This window comes from Eptesicus fuscus, chromosome 11 (assembly GCF_027574615.1).
Source record: "Eptesicus fuscus isolate TK198812 chromosome 11, DD_ASM_mEF_20220401, whole genome shotgun sequence".
Taxonomy (NCBI): Eukaryota; Metazoa; Chordata; class Mammalia; order Chiroptera; family Vespertilionidae; genus Eptesicus; species Eptesicus fuscus.
In genome coordinates this window covers 17,273,935-17,299,350 of record NC_072483.1, presented here as the reverse complement: position 1 = coordinate 17,299,350, position 25,416 = coordinate 17,273,935, and the positions used below count along the sequence as shown (strand labels likewise).

General features: G+C 43.3%; 1 protein-coding gene across 5 annotated transcripts in view; it reads left to right on the top strand.

The window, feature by feature from the left end:
- Nucleotides 1–14,391: 14,391 nt before the first annotated feature.
- Nucleotides 14,392–25,416, top strand: part of MAP3K19 (mitogen-activated protein kinase kinase kinase 19) — a 37,782-nt gene continuing 26,757 nt past the window's right edge. For 4 of the 5 annotated variants that reach the window (XM_054723267.1, XM_054723269.1, XM_054723270.1 and 1 more), the window contains exons 1-2: nucleotides 14,407–14,428; nucleotides 16,743–16,855. In XM_054723267.1, coding sequence (XP_054579242.1) covers nucleotides 14,407–14,428; nucleotides 16,743–16,855 — 135 coding nt within the window. Of the gene's footprint in view, nucleotides 14,429–16,742; nucleotides 16,856–25,416 lie in introns of all 5 variants that reach the window. The other variant, XM_054723266.1, reaches the window with a different exon arrangement.

Below are 25,416 nucleotides of genomic sequence, written 5' to 3'. Positions count from 1 at the left end.
TGTTGCTGAGTAGTTAGAGTGTCGGCCTGCACACTGAAGGGTCTCAGGTTTGATTCTCTGTCAAGGGACTCTCCCTACTTTTTGTTTTAATTTTTAAAAAACAAATAGACTTTCAAAGGAGACTTTATTTTTTAGAACAGTTTTAGGTACACAACAAAATGGAGTGGAAAACACAGAGTTCCCATATGTTGTCTGAGCCCTCCAAACACAGCCTCCCCACCATCGACATACAGTGCCAGAGTTGTACATTTGGTACAATTAATGAACATACATTGACACGTTATTATTATCCAAAGTTCAGAATTGACATTAGCGTTCACTCTTGATGTTGCACGTTCTAAGGGTCTGGACAAATGTAGAACATGTACCCACCATTATTGTATCACACAGAGTAATTTCACTGCCCTGGAATCCTCTGTGCTCCACTTATTCAACACCCCTCCCCCACCCCGGGCAACCACTGACCTTTTTATTGTCTCCAGGATGCACCTTCCATCCCCTCCCATCTATAACCCCTCCCCCTGCCTTTCCCTCTTAAGCATTCGGGTGATTTCTGTCATTAGACAACTTCTGGGAACACTTAGTGATTAGAATCCAATCTATAATCTTTCTTGCAATTCATGTCATTTTCTAATTGACATTTATCATTACTGCTTATTCCTTTTAAGTTTCCTAGGCTAAATACTAGTGTTCCCTCCGAATTTCTAATGGAGAATAAATTGAAATAGAGAATCAATTCCTACTTTTGCTCAAAGTGATGTTACCTAATAATAACAACAATACTATAATAATAATAACAGCAATAATACCCAACATTGATTACATGTTTACTATGTGCCATTCACTGTTCTAAAGGCTTTATACATATTTTGTGTAATTCCAAACAACACCATTAGAACATTAGTATTAGTATCTGCATTTTACAGATGAGGAAAACGAGGCACTGGTGAGGCAGGATAGTGAGAAGTTAGGAAAATCCCTGGGCAAGAGAATGGGGAAACTGAGACAAGAAAATTAAACAAGGTCAAACAATTTGAACTTTTTACAGCCACCTGGTGAATTGAAAGACCTATCTCCCCTAACCAAGGACACTCCCTAACCAGAGAATACATAGCTTAAATCATGCTGGTCAGGGAGATAGAGAACAGAGATCCTAATAATGCCATTTGTGCCAGCTAACCCAAGGACAGATGAAGTCTGAGGAGCACATAACAACAAAAAAACACACACGAAACCATTAGAGCCAAACAGACCCAAGGTAAAGTAAAACAATAAAGCAGGCCAAATAATGAATCAGCATATTAAAAATTGCACCTGGAAAGCTGATGAATATTCTGCTGAAACCTCCCCTAAAATTCTCACCTCCAGAGAGATAAAATCCCAAAGCAAAGGATATCAGCCAGGTCTTGCCCTTGAGCACACCCATGCCCCTTCCTGGGCATGAACTTTAATTTCTTCCTAAATTCTAAAGGTATCCAGGAGGAGGAGGAACAACCAGAGGAGCAGTGGACAGTGGCAGCTCGACCACGGCTCACCCCCTGATCCTGTCTCCAAGACCCCTTTTTTCTCTGACTTCCCAGTGAGCTGAGGCAGCCCTGCCTTGGCTCACTTCTGTCACTGTGACCTTCACTTCCCTGTGAGCTAACAGCAACCCCACCTTGGCTCAATCATTTCCTATCACATTTCTAGGGAGCCAAAGCAGAGCGCAGCCCAGGCTTTCACTCATTGCTTCTTCTACCCTAATTGCTTCTTTGTTTCACGGTCCCCAGCATTAACAAACATGCTCTCAAACCCACCTGGACTTGTGTTGTGGAGTCTTTCCTACCGGAAGTTGAGAACCCACACACTACTTATATGCTGGCTCTGTTGCTGACCTCATTCCGAAAAAGTAAATGCCTGCTTCCTCCTGCATCACATCCCCCCACTGCCCAACCCCATCCTCTTGGCCCCATCTTTCATTATCTATGGCCAATGTGTCACAGACCCTCTTAGGCTTTATTTTCAATTTTTTTGTTTCTACCTTTCTATTCTCTATGATAATAATCTTCCTAAAGTACCAGTGTTCCGAAAAGGCAATACTCAGAACTCCCCCTGGCCTTCCCAACCTATTCAGAAGTGTAAATTCCCACCCCTCCACTCTCTCCTCATTGACCCTGGGTATTGGCCTTTGTTCATGCTCTTCCCCCAGTCAAAACTGCCCTTTCTCCTTCACTCTGAGGCTCCAAATATTATTGATACCTTTCCCTCTCTCTATATATATATATAAATATAATTTATTGATTTTTTTACAGAGAGGAAGGAAGAGGGATAGAGAGTTAGAAACATCGATAAGAGAGAAACATAGATCAGCTGCCTCCTGCACACTCCCTACTGGGTATGTGCCCGCAACCAAGGTACATGCCTTTGATCGGAATCAAACCTGGGACCCTTGAGTCCGCAGGCCGAGGCTCTCCACTAAGCCAAACCAGTTAGGGCTATTGATACCTTTCTTATCATGGAGTGCTCTAGCCCACGTGGCTATAGCATTTCTCTGGCATCTGTAAGATTCAATATCTGTTGTTTGCTTTGATAATTATGTACTTTCTTTCTTGTATTTTGTCTTAACCATTTTATATTATGTTCTATGTGACAGGTCTATGCAAGATGCTGAAGGACAATAGCATCCTCTTAAATGAATGGATGAATTTATCAAATAGTAATAACTCTTGGGTGAAGTACATGTTCTCTTTGAGAGAAAAAAAAGTTTTATGTAGTCTAGCCCATGAATTCTGAAGGCATTTGTGTATTTAGAAGATTAAAGATCAATTCTAGATCTTTTCTCTTTTTCTTTAGCTTTTCCCCCACAAAGTTGTACTATGAAATGGGCCTTTTGCTTTTCTGCTTTCAACCAAATGCCAGCTCACTGCAAATAAATTGCCCATTCAATGAAATAACATGGTGACTATGGTGCCAGAAGCTGGAATAGGAATATAGAGTCTGACAAAGGAGTTTGTGTTTTTCCAACAGCAAGAGGATAGCTGGTTTCAGAAAATGCAATTTAAGAAATATTTCAATGATTTGGAATACTGAGCTGGGATATTTAAAATTAGGACTTCCCTGAAAAATCTAGAATGGTGGCACCACCATGCTCATCAATGACTCATCCTGAGTTGCATTATGGAGGTTACAACAGCAGAAGGCATAGAATGTCCCTGTTATTGAGGAGTTTACAGTATTGTTGGGAAGATTGGACTTTCAAAAAGAAAATAATTATAGGGATTTTAAAAACAACGCTAAAGAAAGCCAATACTTTGTATATAGTATCTCAGATCCTCACCAACCATTTGAAAAGGGGAATATCATTTCCATTTTCAAGTTGAGGAAATAAAGTTCAGAGAAGCTGAGTGACATGCTCAGGGTTACACCGTTGATAATCTGTGGATGAAGGATTTGAGTTTGGGTCTGTCAAGCTCTAAAACTTGTGCTCTTTCCATTCTCATGTTGATCATCCTTTCTTATCCTGCACCACAGCAGATGTTGAAAAGTGATCGTAAAATTGTTATTGTTCCCAATTTAAAATACGTGGTGGGGCAAAAGTAGGTTTACAGTTGTTCATGTAGAAAATAATACAATAATTAATAAATAAAAATGCAAGAATAAACTGTTTCACGTACTCACAACTGTAAACCTACTTTTACTCCACCCTGTATGTGTGCAAAGAACCAAGATTGGTAGGATTATGGGGTTTTCTCCTTTTTAAAAATTGTCTTTAAAAACTGTTATAGTATTTTATACATAAAAGAAAGAAATGAGACCTAAAGATAGACTTTGTTACATTTGAATTACCCACTGCTTTGTTATCTCTCGTGTAATTCAATTGTTTATTTTCTCTTAAAGGCAATTATATGGAATGAACAAGATGAATAAAAATAAATTGATTCATGATTTGCTGGAAGTAGTTTCAAGAGGTGATGTGGAACTCATCTGTGAACATATTACTAAAGTCCATTCCATTCTTGGAAACCTTGATTTTCAGCATCCAAAGACTGGGAATACACCTCTCATTACTGCAGCAGAAGAAAATCTAACAGAGGTAACATGTGGTGTCCGGGGCCCATGGATACTCTTCTAACTAAGGATTCCAAGAGCAGATGTTTGGGAATAGCATTACCACCCAACTCCATGAAAGAATGTCTGAAGGCAGAAAGCAGGGGGTGGGGGATGGAGGTGGGGAGGAAGAGTGAGGGGCAACTGGAAGGAGAACTGGGAGAACCTAAATAATCTAGACAGTCACCACCTTTATTTATTCCCCTACTCAGTCAACAGAATACTGGCCTTCATGTTGGATACCAAGTTGAATCAAATGCAGATGTCACCTTTGAAGAGCTTATGGTCTAGCCCAGTGGTCGGCAAACTCATTAGTCAACAGAGACAAATATCAACAGTACAATGATTGAAATTTCTTTTGAGAGCCAAATTTTTTAAACTTAAACTTCTTCTAACGCCACTTCTTCAAAATAGACTCGCCCAGGCCGTGGTATTTTGTGGAAGAGCCACACTCAATGGGCCAAAGAGCCGCATGTGGCTCGCGAGCCGCGGTTTGCCAACCACTGGTCTAGTGGGACCACATAATGGGGCCTGAGTTTTTTCCTCCTTTCCACTCCCCACCCTCAGCTTCGTCAGACCTAGAAAAGTGTACCCTATTCTAACAAATGCATCTAATCCTGAAAGTAGGGAGGAAGGAGTAAATAAATAATAGTAAGACGGACAAGGACACAAGGTTGTCCTCTTTGTTCTAGTTATATATCCATCCAGAGTGCCTCACACATCTAGGTGCTTAATAAATGTCTATTAAATGGATAAACTAATGATTAAATAAGCCATTTGGGTCTTATTGATCATTTATACCATTGTGTGTGGGAACTTATAAGATTCTTTTTAAAAATGCAGGTGAGGGTGAGGGCATGTGCTCAGGGGTGGGGGCGGCTGGGGAGAGGTAAATGGGGGGAAAGGAGACTTATGTAATACTTTAAACAATAAAAAATTTAAATTTAAAAAAAAAAAAAAGAATGCCGGTGAGCCCTGGCAGGGTGGCTTAGTTGGTTAAAGCGTTATCCCATACACCAAAAGGTTGAGGGTTCAATCTCAGCTAGGGTACATACCTAGGTTTTGTGTTTGATCCCTGATTGAGAGGCAACCAATTGATGTTTCTTCTCTCTCTCTCTCTCTCTTCTCTCTCTCTCTCTCTCAAAATTAATAAAAACATATCCTCAGATAAGGCTTAAAAAAAAAGAATGCTGGTGACAGTGAGAATAATATGAGCACTTGGAATTGGAGATGGTCAGCAAGAAGGGAGCTCTAAGGGAAATAGAAAAGGGCTTAGAATGGGAAAACTACAGTGAAAAAGACAAATTTCACTCAACAGCACAGGATGGTACCTCTACAAGTTCTTGGGAATCTAGATGCAAGTGGTCCTTAACCCTGCTGGCCACTTGAATTAGCCTCTCTCTTGACTAATTCTTAGCTTTTTCCCCTCTTTTGATTCTTTTCCATTAACACATTTTAAACAAATTCTAAAATGTTATGTATGTTTTTTAAAAAGAAGCATGTGTGCACAACTTAAAGAAAAATGAGACCAGTGTCCATATACTCACCAGCCAAGCCAAAAATCAGGCATAGCCATGCGTCAAAAGCTCTCTATCTGCTCCTCCTGAATTGCATCCTCCGTACTTCATAATCATTATCTTGAATTTTGGGTTAATCATTTCCTTAGTTTTGCTACTTTTGCTCATAATCCTAAATAATTCACTGTTTACTTTTCCTGTTTTTGAACTTTATAAGAACAAACTTGCACTGCATGTGAGTCTCTGTAACTTACTTCTGTTCATTATTATGTTTTTAGTATATGTGCTGCCGAGGCGAGCACCATTATTATGTTTTTGAGATTCATTCACTTCAATGCATGTAGCTGTGGTTTTTCATTTTTACTGCTATTTAGTATTCCATTTATGCACAACTTGTCTATCTTACTTTGATGGACAGGTGGGCAGTTTCTATATTTCTATTATTGCAAACAGTGATGCTATTTCCCATTAGCATTTAATATACTGAGATATCTCCCTTCTAATGACACATAAATTAACAAACACCTTCACTGAGCCCACATCCTCCTCTGACCACTTTCATTCTTCTTTCAGGCCTCTTCAAGTTAGCCTGATGCAATTTATTGGATTCTTGGCATAAGAAACAACACAGGGTCAGAAACAATAGCATTTGCCAAAGTATTATCAGTTTTATGTCAGTTCCCCAATTCCCACAGGATGATAGGAAGGGGACCAGGTGACCTCTGCTCAAACAGTGGATTGGATTGCAGGAGAGGAACCCAAATTTATGGAAGCCGTATCTTTTATAATGGGCATTCAGCAAACCTACTCTTTGCTCCAGAAGGAGATACTATCTCTAGCCAAGATTATTCACTATACAAACACTACACAAATAAGCTTGAAAAGAGAGTCTGGGGGAAAGGCAGTAAGTGATCCTGTTCATTAGACTTATAGGAATGTAAGAGACCCAGGGAAACTTCTCTCCTTCATTTATACATTGTCTTGGTTTCTGGTGAATTTTCCATGAGTACACCTCTCTGCTGGTCACTCTGACTAATCTATCAACAGAGACTGGGCCCAAATCCAGCAATTTGTCTCATACAACATCTAAGTAAAGCTGCTACATAGGGCTCCAAGCAGCAGAATGAGGCCATACTGTAGGCTAGCCTCAACCATTCTACTCAGGATCCTGGACTCCTCCAGCTGAACAAATCCCATAAACCATCAGGATCTGCCATAGAAAACCAGGTGGCTTTCTTCTTAAGTTTCTCTATTGATTGTCCCATTCAATCTAAGGCACCAATCCAGATACAGTAGCATGTATTAGCCATGACTTTACCTTGGCCCGCAAGCAGGAAGTCTAGGGCAATTCTATCATCTGTAACAACCCCTGGCCAGTGACTTGACTGCAGATCTGAAAGTCTTTCAGGGATGAGGTAGTGCTATTGGTAACCAGTTTTGGGACAAATTTTGTCCTACTTTGTCTAATTGTATGACTTCTATCTTAGGAATACTTATCCACAGGGGGCACAAATGACAAGTCAACTATCCCTCTGGAAGCTCCCCCAGATAACCAATAGTAGCTTCATTTTGGGGAGAGCTCTGAAGTCATCTGAGGCTACATCACCTACTGATAGTATTTCCTTAAAGATCTGAGGCTCTCTTATGACCACCCCTAAAGCATAAGTCACCATGTTTTCAGGAGGGATACAAGTTAATGTCAGGTTTTCACACAATAAGTATCTTTCCTTGGGGGGTGGGGGGAAGGTGGTGTTTACCATTGTTGGCCCCCCAGGTGGGAACTACATTAGTCAGGGGCACAGGTTGATAGTGCTTCCATGTGGCCTCTCAGCTGGCTGGTAAGCCTGAAGATTCCCAATTCAGTCTGAATAATTGAGCCTGGTCCTTGATTTGGAAGGATTATCAGTATTATTTGTCTGTGCCAGTAGCCTAGTAGCATTCATTTGCCCCACAGAATGAGTGAGTGATGGCTACAGGAATGGGAGTGAAGTGTTAATAAGGGTTTTACGTGGAAGGTGCAAGATCTGGGGCTGTTGGCCACTGTTGTCTGAAAGAGGGTAGAATTTTCTGTCTACCCAGAACAAATCTTGGCATTATTTGCTACAATGGCATGAACCTGAGGCTGACTGGCAAATTGGTAAGGAAGATACAACCCACAGAAGAATGATCCAAAACCAGGGAATAGCTGTTTTGAACTTATTTCCTGATACACAGCCTATAACTACCTTCCTGTTTAGTTCCTTAAACAGTCATATATTGTCAATAAAGTGGGGGATCCTTTAGTGTCCAATTTACCATATAAATTGGTTAACATATTTGCTACCATTTCCCATGAACTTTCCTCATTCTTCCTCTGCCATGCCTTTCTCTCTCATCATCTCATTTTTGCAAAAGTTATCATCTGTGAAGCATCTGAGATTTTTCTCCTTATATGCAAGCTATAATTTTGCCTGCCACAGTTTCAGAATCTGGCAGAAGACACAAGACTCCTGGGTCAGAGAAAAATCATAATTTATTATTCATAACTAGGGGCCTGATGCACAAAATTCATGCAAGGGGCTCGGCCCCCATCCCCTTAGCCCCTTCCACCACGGCGGCTGCCTCTGCCTCGGCTCCCCACTGCTGTGGCTTCGTCCAGAAGGACATCCAGAAGGACATCTGGTCTAATTAGCATATTACGCTTTTATTGTTATAGATAGTAATAGCTAGCATTTGCTTCAGTTCCCTGAGCCCCAATTTCCACAGGGCAACATAGAGAGGTGATACCTACACATACAGTGGATTAGATTATAAGAGAGGAACCCTGAACTTGGGAAACCTGAGTCTTTTATAATAGCCAATAAGTAAGTCTTCCGAGTGCTCCAGAGGGAGACACTGTGTCTGTTTTCCAAGGTTGCTCACTATACAACTATCTTTAAAAACATAGTCTAAAACAAAGGCAGTCAATGCCTCTGCCATTCCCCTTGTTCCTCACCATCATATCTCCATGATCTCATTGGTCTCCCAACTTCCACTCTTCCCCACATCAATCCATTTCAGCAGCCAGAGTGATTTTGAAAAATACTTATCTGATCATGTTATTTCTCTGCTCAAAATTTTTACTGGCTCCTCATTTCCCTGAAGATTATTACATTAATTGCCAAAAAGGGGTGGGTAAGGCCTTTCACTTTAGCTACTGATGACTTCATCACATCTCCTACCTCTGCTTCCCCATTCTTGAGCTCCAGCCATACATTCCTCCTTCCAGAGCTTTGAATGTTCTTTGTCTTCTTGTCCGCTGTGTTAGTTTGGGCTCCCATAACAAACATACCATAGTCTTGGGGACTCAAACAACAGAATTGTATTTCCTCGTAGTTCTGAAAGCTGGGAAGTCCAACATCAAGGTTCTGGCTGATTCAGTTTCTGATGGGAACTCTCTCCTTGGCTTGGCAGAGGGAGACAGACAGAGAGGGAGCGGGAGGGAGAGGAAGAGACAAGCAAAGAGAGAGAGATGATGTCTCTTCTTATAAGGACACTAATCCTATCAGATCAGGATCCTAGTCTTATAATCTTATTTAACCTTAATTACTTCTTAGAGGCCCTCTCTCCAAATACAATCACATTGCTTGTTAGGGCTTCAACATATGGATTTTAGGAGACAATTCTGTCCATAGCATTCACAGTACTTTGTTCATACTATATCCTTTGCTTGAAACAATCTTTCCCAGCAGTCTCTGCCTTGTTAACTGAGTCTGATTCCACAGTTCTCAACTTGGACATCACTTTCTTGGGAAAGTTTTCCCAGCCCCTCTAAGACAGCTGAATAGGTTTTTTCTATGTGCCCCCACCCCGGCCAGCTTTCTGTATTGAATCTATTGTTGCATATATCACACTGTATTGCAATTGCCTTTTTATCCATCTCTGTTCCTCACTAGGCTGGTCATCTGTCTTGTTCATTGTTGGGGTCTCAGCACCAAGAACAGCTCTTTATACACCCACTAGTCACTCAGACCATATTTGTTGAATAAATTAAGCCTCCATCATTTTAAACAGAGTTCATTCTTTCCCTAGAAATACTTGTAACATTCAATAATCTATAAGCCTGAATTTTTGGGTTTGATATTCTGAACTACAGATGATACTAATAGGAGTTGAAAGTGTTATGTGAATTTAACATGAAATACTCAGAGACCTCCAGTTTGAAAAAACTATAGTATCCTCAAACCATCCACATCATGGAGATTTTTTTAAAAAATGCAAATAGCAATCACCTGCTTCCAAGTCAATTCTTTATTCTCATGCCCCTTTTCGTCTCCTTTCCTGTATCATGAATCGAAGCCATGTATGTCTAAGTAAGTTTTCCACTCAGCCCTGAAAACACCATTGGTACTCAACAATGCGAAATAAGAATGTTGTGGCATTGCAGGTTGTTGAGTTTCTTCTGGAAAAGGGAGCAGATATCACCCTTTGCAATTACGACCACCGAACCGCGGTCCATGTGGCTAATTGTGGTGTCCGAAGGCAGCTCTTGGCCACCGATGGAATCCAGGCTTCCCAAACGCAACTTCTGCGAAGTTCCTGGCAAGGTGATCTTGAACAACTTCAGCAATTGTTGGTCAGTCAAATCAATGCTAACTCCTACCTTTGGGTAGGTGGGGGGGTGGGTGGGTGGGTGGTAAGAAGGGCACAGACTACACACGACTCCTTTTAAAGAAAAATAACTTCTTTTCAAACGCAGTCCCAGGAAATTTCAGGCAGGAAATATGAGAAAGAAACAGAATCAAACGGGACACTGGGGTGAAAAACAAGGTAATAAAAGAACAAAGCAGCAGCCTTTTTCCCTTCCGGCTGCTGGAAGCCAGAAGTCGGCAGCGCCCCCGGGAAATGATGCGCTCAGGGTGCCCCTGGAGAGCCACTGTCAGCTTGCTCAGAGGCGTTCCCTTGACATCGGTGCCATTTGTACAGCTGCTGTTTAGATCCCTCTGGACTAGTTGCAGTTATTAGCTTTACCTTGAAAAGGGAACCAGAGAGCCTGTGCGTTGCATAATATTTAGCTGTGACTAAAGGAGTTAAGAGGATACATTTTTTAAGTGCTTTCTTCTTAGGGTATTGATCTTCTTGTTTAGGTTTTCTACCCATTGATATTCTTTCCCAATCAAACTTGCAAAACTATATCCATAACCAAGGACACTAATTATTGGTGGCCACTGCTTACTCTTGGCATTTACCCTCAGAGATACTGTCAGATCACATGACCTTCTCACTGAAAGAAAATCAATGGCTGCTAGGAAACCAGTTTCTTCCATTCCCTTATGGAAGAGACACAAATAGATAAAGGAAAAGTGAACAATATTATCGTCACCTAGAGTTCAAGAAAATATACAACAACATCCAAAGGGCTCTACATTTTTTGTTGTATTAAATGATCATCTAAAATTGCCATATGTCATGAATTCTGGCTTAGAATTTTTTTTTGAAAGACAGTAAATTTTATTTTATTGGTATTTGCAACATACCCATAGTTGTAATCCAATGTCTGTTTACTTGACCACATTTTTCACCCCTAAAGATTGGCAGCCGAGTTTTAAGAAACTAATGACTATAACTGGACCCCAGAGCCTAATCCACAGATGCTGAATTAATGTGTGTTGTAAGATTACAAAATTAATGTGCTGTTGTAAGGTTCGAAATGTTCATGTTGGTCCTAGCTAATAATAAACGTTGATATAAGAGGCAGTTTCTTTTCAGAGGCCGGAAAAAAAAAAAAAAAAAGTTAACTAATTAATTCCCAGAACACCACTCTGAGGTAATATCATTATCTCTAGTTTGTCCCTAGAGAAACTGAGGTAAAGACACTATGTTCATATGGCATAAAGTGAAATGGAGGTGAAAATTAGTGAGTTACTTTAGTCTATGAAATAAACAATTTTGATAATTTAGCCTTCCAGTGGCTTTTCAGTTTTGAGTTATCCAAATTAAAATTTTAATTAATTTAAAACATTAAAACAACAAATAACATATATGTCCACCATTTGATTATATAAGTACAGTTAAATGAGTGGCCTTACTATTGTAACGCAGGCATCATTACACAAACATTTATTGAACATGTGTCTGACGCTCTGCTCTCCGATCACCAGAACAACCCTGCAGGGAACACGCTGTTATTCCTGCCTTATAGCTGAGGACTGTGAAGGCCAGTGAGGAGGGTTGCCAGGTTTTGCAAATAAAAATACAGGACACTCAGTTAAATTTGAATTTTAGATAAATATCACCCCCCCCCTTTTTTTTTTTTTTGTATAATTACGTCCCGGATGAAAATTATTCATTGTGTAACTGGTGGTATCCCTTATTTTATCAGGGTGATTTAATCACCTTTTAACAGAGTGTCCTCGATATAACCCTATCAGGGAGGTTAAATAACCAACTTAAAAAGCTAAAATTCACGCCCCTCATCACCCCCCCCCCCCCAGGTCTGTCTGCCTCTCAGGCCTGTGTTCTTTCAATTCATCAGCTCCCTCCCAATATACATATTGAGAAAGAAGGTATTGAAGTCAAAATAAGAATTTGGCCAAGCAATGAAAATGCAAAGATTAGTATAAATAGACATGCAGAAAAACATAACGTAAATAAAGCTTCACGTTTTTAAAGGCATCTGAAGAGTTCCTGGACGTAAATTTCCCAAACCAGCACGGCCTGACCCCTCTGATGCTGGCTGTGAGAGACGTGGACCTGTTTGAGAGTCTTGAGATGTCAACAGTCTACAGACCCGAGGAGGTTCTGGCTGAGCTCCTCAGGCACCACGCGTGAGTATGAGTGGTCAGTCAGCACCAGTGCAAGGGCATATATGCCATTCTTATTTACAGGAGTCATTTCGATGTTTAAGTATGTATACTAAATGCACATGCATGTTCACAAAAGGGACTTCGTAGTTGCAAAGTGATGCACAGATGCTAGATGTTGCTATCTGTTATTTTTATTACACTGGTCCTTTGTTTTGTTTACTAAATATTCCTTTTTTGTCTACCTTCAGGATACCCAACTAACAGGTCATTAGGGCATCCTGAGGAGTTACATTTTGATGCTTTTATAAAGAAGCTTTAAAAGCATAAGACACATTTTTTTTGAACACCCGAAGCTAGTTAGAATAATTAATTTATCTAATCAAAATAGCAAAACAAAAGTTTTTTGGCACCAATTGGGATTACAGAGTTGGAAAGGAAAAATACAACATGCAATTTGGACAGCTGATTGCATTATACTTTGCTATTTGTTAAACCCTGGCTTAAAATACTTACTCTTTTGGTAGTTACTGGGAATGTCAGATAATTCTGTAGTATGTAGCTCCCTACCCTCAAGATGTTACTAATTATTTTGGAAAGCATTGTCCATTGTCTAAAGCAATTTATAGTAGTGATTTCCACTTACCTAGAAATTACTACATGCCAACATGTTCTTTTAGGAGGGGGCAAAGAAAATAAGTCAGAGGTTAACAGTCTCTCATGTTAGAATTGGTTTCCTAATGCTGTTTGTTACCTAGATATCTTGTCATCAAATAAGAACAGATGGCCCAAGGTTTTTCCATATGGATTTTGTTATGGAAAAAAACAAAGGAAAAGGGGCCTTCAAAAAGAAAAGTATACTTCAAAATGTGAGCTATTTTTAAAATATTAGTATTAGAGGTTGAAGATGGAAGTTTGACACTACCTCAGAATTTAGTGTTGAGAAACATTTGAGGAGATTGTTAAAAATGGAGGTTACTAGATACCACCCCAGAGAGGGTGCTCAATAGTCCTGAAGTGGGTCCAGAATACAGGAGATCAAAGGAGAAACACTCTCAAGACAGATGAACAAACTGAGGTCCCTAAAAGTTAGTGCTTGCCATTGATCCAGGTAGTGACAGTCTCCTGACCCTTGATCTTATGCTATTTCTTTTGAATCATGACCTTGGTGGAGAAAAGGCCATAACAGAATATTGTTGTGGATCATAAAACATTACCCATAACAATAGATTCAAATTCAAAGGTATTAGATCGGAGACCATGATCAACTCTCTCCTTGTCTCAGAACATGACTAATGAAGTTTTATCATTGTTTCCCTCACTATGACCTGTTGATAGAGTTCTCATCATTTACCCTCTGGATCTCTCTGAGCTGATGTTAGGATTCGGTACAGCATAGAGAGGATATTAGTGCTGTTGCAAGAAGCCCTAAGATCAGCCAATTGGGCTTAAAAACCACAGAGCAAAGAAAGAAAAATGAAATGACCATGCAGAGAGGGATTTTATGACAAGATCATTCCACTCAACCAAGAGCATATCAGCTTAATTTTAAAGAGAGATTATGTCATTCTACTATTTTGAATGATAAAAGGATTAGAAAAAAAAAGAGATCAAGAAGGTAACCAGTTAGCTAAAACCTTGGAAAGAAAAAGAATCAAGTCAACTATTTGGAATGATAAGACCATGGTTTATCAATATGTTTTTATCTTTACTGAATCTATGCATCACTAAAGAATTATGAAAGTTTATGTTCAAAAATTTTCTGCATATATTATAATGTTTTATAAAAAATTGTCACTATGTCATACATTTTGAAGTAATTATTTTATCCCCAAACTATGTAAGATTGCCTTCATTTATTTGATGTCAATATTTTCCCTTCCATATTCATTTTCTTTTTTGAACAGATTTAACTAATAACCTTTGATGTTGATTCTATTTCTCCTAGAGATCCTAAGCTCTGCGATTTTAGTGGAAAATCAGCAATACATTATGTGTCACAAATAAAGAGTTTTAAGAAACAGCAGTTATTGGACATGCTAATGAATTCTATGCCAAAACCAGGTAAATATTCCTATTTCACTTGCAAATTTCCCCAAATATAAGGGCCCTACTAGAAATCTTTCTTTTTCTACATGTATTTGATGGATCCATTTTAAGAAATATATCTGACAACTATTTATTGAGCAGTGACTAAAAGCCCATGACTAGGTTCTCTGAGGGATGCAAAGAAGTCTACGATATGATCCAAACTTTTGAAAGTGCTCAGTATGGTCAGGGACATATCACATAAGTCAGAGGAGAAAGAACTTATTGGGAACTTGAAAGGGGAAGGGGATTATGGTGGTTCTTGGATGTGGATGAGATATGGTAGAAGAAACAAAGAGAAGGTTAGATATAGATGGGGAAAGATAGTCTGTGCAAAGACATGGTGACAGCCACAGCAAAAGGCATAAAGGAAAAAAATGCCACTGAGCAACATATGATTTTGTGCAACCTGCTTGACTTTATAGTTTCATTGACTTTTTGTTTGAAGCTTCTGGTCAGGAAACAAGGGTATACCTAAGAGGGTCTCGTGGAAGAGGTGAGACTCAGTCCGGTCCTTGAAAAATGATGGGATTTGATTTTGTGGAGCAGAGGCAGCATGCTGTAAGAGAGCAGGTTATCTCAGGGCCAAGCAGGAGTCCAGACTGAAAGTTCATGTCAGGGAAAATGAACACATAATGTCAGATGCATAAAGAAAGTGTGTCCATTGAGGACCCATTAAATGTAAAGCTAAGGATATCCCTTTTCCCCCCCCCAATAAAATAGAATCGCTAAAGAATTTTGAACCAGAGAATGATAAAAGCCCTGATTTAGGAAAGTTAACCTGTTCTTATTGTGTAGGATGGATTCAAAGAAAGAGACTCATGGCAGGGAACTCTATTAAGAAAGTATGTGGTGGCCCTGACTGGTTTGACTCAGTGGATAGAGCGTCGGCCTGTGGACTGAAGGGTCCCAGGTTCAATTCCGGTCAAGGGCATGTACCGTGGTTGCGGGCACATCCCCGGTAGGGGGTGTGCAGGAGGCAGCTGATCAATGTTTCTCTCTCATCGATGTTTCTAACTCTCTATCCCTCTCCCTTTTCTCTCTGTAAAAAAATCAATAAAATATATGTGTGTTTTTTTAAAAGAAAGTATATGGTGGAAAGAACTAGGAAAAGAGTCCTTGGGCAAGGTGTTATAGTGGTCTGTTAATGTGGTGCATTTAATAGATATTGTGAAAGAATTCACAGAACTTTGTGATGTAAAGTTGATAGTGAAGACACAAAGAAAAAAGTTGAGTGAGAGTTGAGTCAAACATGATTTCGAAGGTTCAGCCCTGGGATGTGGGAAGATGGGAATACAATCAACAAACTAGAAGAACACTGGTTTTGTGAGGATACTGAAGGGTAAAATGTTCTAAAAATAATTGTACTGATGGAACCTGGGCACTTTCAAGTAGCAATTTCCTGTAGGATAGGGCTTCTGGGAAAGGGTGGGTTATGTCAGTCCTGGAGTTCTCTACACAACGGAGATCATAAGGACCTGAGAGTGGACAAGATCAATGAAGGATTGATGATGGGGAGAAAATTGCGGGGTACTGAGGTGAGGAGGTGCCCCACCGTTAGAGAGTGGTGTGCACATAGGAGAATTGGGAGAGAGTTGCAAGAGGAATAAATGGAAACAATATCAAATTAGAAAGGAGTTTACAAAGCAGATAAGGTAGGAAGTGGGAACTTTCAATGACAGGATAGAGGCAGAAGATAGATTGCAAAGAGTAAAGAAGGAAAATATGATGAAGAAACAGAGGGTCTGAGTATAGATCACTTGTTCAGTCTTGTTTCAGTTACAAGACAAATAAATGGAAGAGCCATTGGAAGAGGAAGACGTTGTCATCCAAGAGCCCATGCTTATTTGGGGAAGGCAGGCTGGCAGGAGGGGCATGAATATGAGAACAGTGCCCCTCAGGAGCTAACGGGAGTTCACTGATGGGTGTCTGAACCTTGTTAATTTAACGTGGCTTCAATGCTAGACAGGACGTGTGCTCACAGTAGCTAAATGTTTTTCTCTTTGGCAACTATAAAGCAAATGTGATTTCCAGCCCATTGTTAGCGGTTTCACTTGGCAACTTTACCTAATTTTAAAAAAACAACAAACAAAACCTCATTTATTCTGTGGATTCATGTTGTCCTCACATCTCTTCCTGTGAAAATTATTCCCTGAAACTTCATCAGGATCCCAGATCACTATCTTAGAAAAATCTTTGACAAAATGGAACTGATGTTAGAACCAAGAGCTAAATCTTCCTGTGAAATTGAGATGAGTCTTATCAAAACACATTATGTTTCTTTTGGCAGACAGACATGCTGAATCATTGCTTGACATTTGTCACGATACAAACTCTTCTCCAACTGATATGACAGTTACCCAAAACCAAAATGTACTCTTGCCAAGTGTCAGCAGCAGTGAGGTAAGATGCTCTCTGTAAAGAAACAGCCAACGAAGAATGGATACTTCATCTACTGCTTCATTTGTGTTGCTTGAATATCTTATAACAATTACTACAATTATATTTTAATGTAATCATAGAGAAATTTAAAGCACAGTAAATAAGACAGTGTTCTTGGAGTTTAATCTCAGAGCAGTAATTAGCTAGTCAACTCTTAGTCTCATGCATTGAGTGTGTACATGTGTGTATCTAATACCACAAAATATTGTGGCATCCGCACTAAATAATAAAGTGTGGCTTGTGAATCTGATTGTGTCAAATGCATCACAGGGTACCACAAAGGAGATGCCTCCTCTTGTCTCTAACTGTCACCCGCTGCCTGTGATAAATGACTCCACCAAAAGTTCCTATTACTATAGTAACAGTACAAGTAGCACACACGGTGATCCATAGGAAACTGTGGAATGGTACCCAAGATTTACAACAAATTAGTAACAGTGGTTGTCTATGGGGAGAGAATTATAGATGTACTTTACACGGTATCCTTATTTGTACCTTTTGAGTTTTTATAAAAATTAACATAACCCAAAGAGTTAAAAATATTACTACTCAGTATTTTATTGATCAGAAAAAAAATATGTCTACACAATTGTTTATTTTTAAAAGTTAATGAGGTATGGACTATATTATTTAAAAATAATAATGCGTTTTGGAGTTGGTGGAGTAAACATGTTTCAGTCCCTTTCTCCTTTCAAAAATCATCCCCCAACAACAAAGAAAATGAAAAACAGAAAAAAAATTTTAACCTTTTATTTTGAAATAATTATAGATTCACAAGAACTTATACATAGTAGTCTTTCGTGTCCTTCACCAACTTCCCCTAGTGAGAACTATTGTTCTAACTTTAGTACATTGTCAAAGCTAGGAAAATGACACTGACACAATGCAATAAACTAGACTACAGACCTTACTTGGATTTCACTAGTCTTTGCATGCATGCCTTTCTCTTTTTTTCTGTTTGTGTATGTCTGTGTGCAGTGTTCTATGACATTTTATCAAAATATAAAACTGTTTTGTCACCACAAGTAATTCCCTCTACTACCCTCTTTATAACCACACACACACACACACACACACACACACACACACACCCCTCTTCTATAACTCTTGGCAACCACTGATCTGTTCTCCATATCTATAATTTTTTTTCATTTCAGAAATGTCATATAAATGGAATTATCATATATGTAAACTTTTGAGATTGGGTTTTTCTATTCAGCTTAATGAATATACGCTGATAGATCCAAGCTGTGTGTGTCAATAGTTCCTTTGGATGACTGAGTAATATTCTGTGACACAGATGTCCCCAGTTTATTTAGCCATTCGCCCATTGAAAGACATTTGGGTTGTTTGCAGTTTGGGGCTATTACAAATAAAGCTACTATGGACATTTGTGTACAGATTTTTGTACACACATGTTTTCATTTCTCTAGGATACGTGCCCAGAAGTCCAATTATGAGATCATATATATGTAATGTATGCTTAACTTTAAAAAAAAAAGCCCAACAATTTTCCAGAGTGATGCTCTTATTTTATCTTCCCACCAGCAATAAATGAGAGATCCAGTTTCTTTACACCTTTGTCAGCATTTGGTACTGTCAGTATTTTTTATTTTAACCATTCTGATAACTGTGTGGTGGTGTCTCATTGTAGTTTTAATTTGTATTTCCCTAATGACCAATGCTGAACATTTTTTCATGTGTTTCTTTGCCATCAGCATGAATCATCTAAGTCTTTTGTCCACTTTCTAATTGGATTGTTCATTTTCTTATTTTTGGGTTTAAAGAATGCTTTATATAGTCTGGATATATGATTCACACATATTTTTCTGCTAGTTGAAAAACTTGGCTTACTTTTTCCACCCTTTTTTTTTATCCTCACCTGAGGATCTGTTTTTATTGATTTTTAGAGAGCTAGGAAGGGAAAGAGGGAGAGAGAGAAACACTGATATGAAAGAGAAACATTGATCAGTTGCGCCCCTGACCAGGGATGGAACCTGAAATGTAGGTATGTACCTAACTGGAATTGAACTTGCAGCCTTTTGGTGTATGAGACGATTCTCCAACCAACTGAGCCACCCACCAGGGCACTTTTTCACCATTTAAAAAAATTTTTATTTTTATTTTTCAATTAGAGTTGACGTACAATATTGCATTCATTTCAGGTGTACAACCCAGTGATTAGACATTATATAACTTATGAAGTGATCACCCTGATAAATCTCACACTCATCTGACACCATACACAATTATTACAATATTACTGACTATTCCCTATGTTGTGCTTTACATCCCTGTGACTTTTTATAACTGGCAATTTGTACATCTTAATCTCCCCCTCTTTTTACCCATCCCCCACAACCATCAAAATGTTCTCTCTTTCAGGTCTGCTTGTTTGCTTATTGTTTTTTAGATTCCAATGTAAGTGAAATCAGATGGTATTTGTCTTTCTCTGTTTGACTTATACTCAGCACATACACTCTAGGTCCATCCATGTTGTTGCAGATGGCAGGATTTCATTTCTTTCTATGGCTGAATCATATTTCATTGTACATATGCATAACTTCTTTAGCCATTCATCTATTGATTGACACTTAGGTTGCTTCTATATCTTGGTTTTTGTAAATAATGCTACAGTAAACATGGAAATTCATATGTCTTTTTCATTTAGTGTTAATAAATACCCAGAAGTGGAATTGCTGGGTTCTTTGTTATAGCCTTTGTTTTAAAGTCTCTTTTGTCTGGTATAAGTATTGCTACCCTAGCTACTTATTTTTCATAAAATATCTTTTCCCACCCCTTTACTTTCAGTCTGTGTGTGTCTTTTGACCTGAAGTGAGTCTCTGTAGATAGCATATGTAAGGGTCTTGTTTTGTACTTCATTCAGCCATTGTATGTCTTTTGATTGGAGCATTTAATCCATTTGCATTTAAAGTAATTGCTGATAGATGTGTATTTATTCCATTTATTATGCATACTTTTATTGTGAACTCTGATAACAATAAGTCAGTAGATAATGTCTCATTCTGCTTCCTCAAGAGATAGCAGAGTGGGGAGAACCAAGATGGCACCATAGGTTAAACACCTAACCTGCAGCCGGGCACAACAATTTCAAAAATACAACTAGAGGTCAGGACGGACATCGTCCAGAACCACAGGAAAGTTGGTGGACTGAAATGCCCACAGCTGGGGGGAAGGAGAAGGCCACGGGGACAGTCGGGGAAGCCGTAAAAGCCTAAGGTATGGAGAAACGGGCGGAGACACGAGCACACGCGCCTGCGGGGAGGATGGAACCGGAGAGGAAGGGGCGGCTGATGACCTGGCCGGCGTTCACTGGCAGGAAGGAGATAAAGGCTCCGGAGTGCGCTGAGCGCCGGCTCCGATTGCACTGAACCCCATTCCGGGCGAAACCCTGGGAAACTCACTCACTTTCGCAACTCCGCCGCCCCCGCAGGCCGCCCGGCCCGGGACGCTGGGGACGCCGCCGCAGCGGCGGCGCCCGGAGCCCGGCGGCCTCACAGCACCCGTCCCCGCCGCGCAGCACCCGCGCGCCTGGTGCCGCGGGCCGCGCGCCCCGCACACCGGACGGAGGCCCGGGCGCCCTCTCCGTGCACCTCCCGGCGGCGCTAGACCTCAGTAGAGTTGACTGAAATGAAGGGATTAAGAAGTACAAATTGGGAAGATTGAAAAAGATGGCGGCGGAGGTTAAAGGCTGTTCTGTTGCCTCGCACCCAGCGAAATCGGAGGGGATGAGGTGTGGAGGCGCGTGGGCCTGGCTGGTGGCGGGGGAAAGGGGCTTTTGTTCCAAACCTAGGGGAGATTAGCTCTCCATCACCCTTAAATCCATCTTCTGGCGAACCGAGGGAGACCCAGATGCCTGCGGGGAGAGGCGGGACTCTTGCGGAGGTGCGCCCAGCAATCAGTGTTTGCTGCGCTGGAGTGCGGAACGAGGGGACTTAGATACGTGGAAGGCAGAAGGACCAGACTCACAGCCAGCGCGGCTCGCCGCACCATGGCCTGTTGGCGCCCTGAGACCCCGCCCCGCCCTGGGACCCGCCCCGCACGTTTTGAAGACCTGCCCCGCAAGTCTTGCAGGCACACCTGCGCCCCGAGCAACGGCTTATGCATGTGGGTGGCCTGCTCTCTGGCAGCGGACCAGATGAACTGCTGTTCTAGTCGGACTGCTCCAGGGCCACTCAGAGAGGAGGAAGAAACTACAGTTTTTGCTGTAATCCTTGCTGAGTGCCTAAGGCAGTAGCTGATCTACACCCCATTGGAGACCCAGAAACGAGGGCATCTAGTGGTCTGTGGGAGATGACACCAGATTTCAACCACGTGCATAAGGGACACATTCAACAGGAATATTCAGTGAGCGCCAAAGATTTGCTGCACCAAGACCCGGCCCATAAACGTGTCTCCTGCAAAGCAACTCTTCCTTTATAGACAAAGAGAGCCCCCCCAGTGACACCAACAACAATCAAGACTTAACTATACAAAGGAGGACCAAGATGGAGGCATAGGGCGGAAGCCTGATTGTTGCCTACCACAACAACTTTGAGACTACGACAAGAGAGCAGAGCAGACACCATCCAAGACCACCATAGGGCTGGCTGAGTAGATGCTCTACAACTAGAATAAAAGAGGGGTATGTGGGATGATGCTGATGCCGGTGACCCAAAGACCACACTTTAAGAACTACGGCTCAGGCGACACAAAAGAACTATGGCTCAGGCGATACAACAGCGGCCTGGAACGTGCTCGGCGCAGTTCCCCCGGCGGTCTCCGGCTGAGGGGACGGCTCCACTGGCAGCCAAGCACGGACAGACGAGCCCCTATGAGACATGGGGTGGGAGACTCCGCGCTTGCTGACCTCCGAGTCCGTCAAGAATCTCAACGCCCCGGAAGCGGCCAGGTGCGCAGGCTCGGCGACCGGCCACCGATGCAGACCCAAGGGCCGACGCAGCGACGCCAGACCGGCCCACCGCCATGCACCGGGTGCACCGGAGCTTCGCCGAGCCGCCGCCCGACGAGTTCTGCAGCAGCCATACTGGAGCTCTGGAAGGATGGCCAGGGGAATTGCTGAGGGGGGATTGACCGGCAGGAATTGGGATCGGGAAGACGGGGCCCCGCTGAGACCCGGGTGCGGGCGGGGTTGCGCGCCTCTGGGCTAGGGTGTGGTCACACGCCTCTGGGTATAAGTGAGGCCTCACGTCCCTGGGTCTAGGTGAGGCCACATGCCCCTGGGTCCAGGTGAGGCCGGACTCCGGGTCCGGGTGAGGCCATGTGCCCCTGGACCCGGATGACGCTGGATCCCGTGCCCGGGCGAGGCCAAGCGCCCCTGGGTCTGGGAGAGCCCACACACCCCTGGGTCCAGGTGAGACCATGTGTCCCTGGATCCGGGTGAGGCCGCGTGCACCTAGGCCTGGGTGAGGTCACGTGCCCCGGGGTCTGAGAGGCCAAGCGTCCCTGGGTCCGGGTGCGACCATGTGTCCCTGGAGCCGGATGAGGCCTCGTGCACCTAGGCCCGGGTGAGGCCACGTGCCCCTGGGTCTGGGAGAGGCCAAGCGTCCCTGGGTCCGGGTGAGACCATGTGTCCCTGGATCCGGGTGAGGCCTCGTGCACCTAGGCCCGGGTGAGCCCAAGTGGCCCTGGGTCTGGGAGAGGCCAAGCGTCCCTGGGTCCGGGTGAGACCATGTGTCCCTGGATCCGGGTGAGGCCTCGTGCACCTAGGCCCGGGTGAGCCCAAGTGGCCCTGGGTCTGGAAGAGGCCAAGCATCCCTGGGTCCGGGTGAGACCATGTGTCCCTGGATCCGGGTGAGGCCTCGTGCACCTAGGCCCGGGTGAGGCCACGTGCCCCTGGGTCTGGGAGAGGCCAAGTATCCCTGGGTCCGGGTGAGACCATGCATCCCTGGATCCGGATGAGGCCTCGTGCACCTAGGCCCGGGTGAGCCCAAGTGGCCCTGGGTCTGGGAGAGGCCAAGCGTCCCTGGGTCTGGGTGAGACCATGTGTCCCAGGATCCGGGTGAGGCCTCGTGCACCTAGGCCCGGGTGAGCCCAAGTGGCCCTGGGTCTGGGAGAGGCCAAGCGTCCCTGGGTCCGGGTGAGACCATGTGTCCCTGGATCCGGGTGAGGCCTCGTGCACCTAGGCCCGGGTGAGCCCAAGTGGCCCTGGGTCTGGGAGAGGCCAAGCGTCCCTGGGTCCGGGTGAGACCATGTGTCCCAGGATCCGGGTGAGGCCTTGTGCCCCTAGGCCCGGGTGAGCCCAAGTGGCCCTGGGTCTGGGAGAGGCCAAGCGTCCCTGGGTCCGGGTGAGACCATGTGTCCCTGGATCCGGGTGAGGCCTCGTGCACCTAGGCCCGGGTGAGCCCAAGTGGCCCTGGGTCTGGGAGAGGCCAAGCATCCCTGGGTCCGGGTGAGACCATGTGTCCCTGGATCCGGGTGAGGCCTCGTGCACCTAGGCCCGGGTGAGGCCACGTGCCCCTGGGTCTGGGAGAGGCCAAGCGTCCCTGGGTCCGGGTGAGACCATGCGTCCCTGGATCCGGGTGAGGCCTCGTACACCTAGGCCCGGGTGAGCCCAAGTGGCCCTCGGTCTGGGAGAGGCCAAGCGTCCCTGGGTCCGGGTGCGACCATGTGTCCCTGGATCCGGATGAGGCCTCGTGCACCTAGGCCCGGGTGAGGCCACGTGCCCCTGGGTCTGGAAGAGGCTAAGCGTCCCTGGGTCCGGGTGAGACCATGTGTCCCTGGATCCGGGTGAGGCCTCGTGCACCTAGGCCCGGGTGAGCCCAAGTGGCCCTGGGTCTGGGAGAGGCCAAACGTTCCTGGGTCTGGGTGAGACCATGTGTCCCTGGATCCGGGTGAGGCCTCGTGCACCTAGGCCCGGGTGAGCCCAAGTGGCCCTGGGTCTGGGAGAGGCCAAGCGTCCCTGGGTCCGGGTGAGACCATGTGTCCCTGGATCCGGGTGAGGCCTCGTGCACCTAGGCCCGGGTGAGGCCACGTGCCCCTGGGTCTGGGAGAGGCCAAGCGTCCCTGGGTACGGGTGAAGCCAGATCCTGGGTCCGGGTGAGGCCATGCGCCCCTGGATCCATCCGGGTGAGGCTGGGCCCCAGGCCCGGGTGAGACCACACGCCCCTTGGGTATGGGTGAGGCCACGTGCCCCTTAATCCGGGTGACGCCGTGCCCCTGGGTTCGGCCGAGACCAAACCAGAGGGAGTCGGACCTCCATTACCACCATTTGTCCACCATCCAGAGCTGAGGGGTCAGTGCTGACATGTACACATAAGGAACTACTGGACATTGAAATTGGGTCTCAAAAGAACTGTTGGTCCAGGGGGAAGCTCGCTACAGATTGATTCATTTGCCTGTCAGCATAACTATTATTGCTCGTCTCACATTCAGTTCTTATTAGTATATATCTAGTGACATATGATCTCGCTCATCTAGGGGAAATGATGAACAACATAGACTGAGGAACAAGAACAGAACCAGAAGCAAGGAGGCATCGATCGGACTATCGGGCCTCAGAGGGAGGATAGGGGAGGGTGGGGGGAGGGTGGGGGGAGGGGGAGAGTTCAACCAAAGGACCTGTATGCATGCATATAAGCCTATCCAACGGTTAAGTTCAACAGGGGATTGGGGCATGCGTGTGGAGAGGGGTGGGATGGGAATGGGGGGATGAGGACAAATATGTGACACCTTAATCAATAAAGAAATTAAAAAAAAAAAAATGAAAAAAAAAAAAAAAAAGAGATAGCAGAGTAAGTGTTTTCTAGAAATATGGAAGAAAATACCAAAAGAAAAGGTTAAAGGACTGGGAAGGGTGGGTAAGCAAACTGATGACCTTTTTGTTATAAGTCTTTTACCATTATCTGGCTTTTTAATAATGTCAACCTTAAAAAAAACCCATGTCAAGCTTGATACAAATTAAAATAAATGAAGAAAAACCCACGATGGTATATCCATACTACAGAAAACTATGCCTTGGTTAAATTTATGTGCAGAGTGTGATACCATTTGCATCAAAAAGAAAACCCCACAACAATACCATGTGTTGTGTATGGGGAGATATTGTTATGTAAGTAAATGCACAGGAATTTGTATGACTTAGCAAACAGACTGCTAACTGAGGCGGGCTGGAAAGGCAGGGAGGGTGGAGGCATGGAGTAGGGTGATGGTTAAAGGCTTGTAAAAGCACAGTTTTCTTAGAATAGAATGTAAAACTTGAAAATTAAAAGGATGAGGTTAATTTGTTTGCACTGATTAAAAATTAAAATACAGAAATGGTTAAATAAGGATTCCTCTGTGACATGGGATGGGATGAGGTAGAATGGAAACTTTTAATACTACATGAATATTTTACCTTTGTTCATTTATAACTTTTCTAAACAGGTTAGAGTATTTCTTTTTAAAGTTCCTTCAGTACAGTGGTTCTCAAGAGGGAGTGATTTGTCCCCCAGGGGGCCCTGGGCAATGTTTGGAGACATTTCTGATGTCACAACTGGGGTGGAGGCGCTACTGGCATCTAG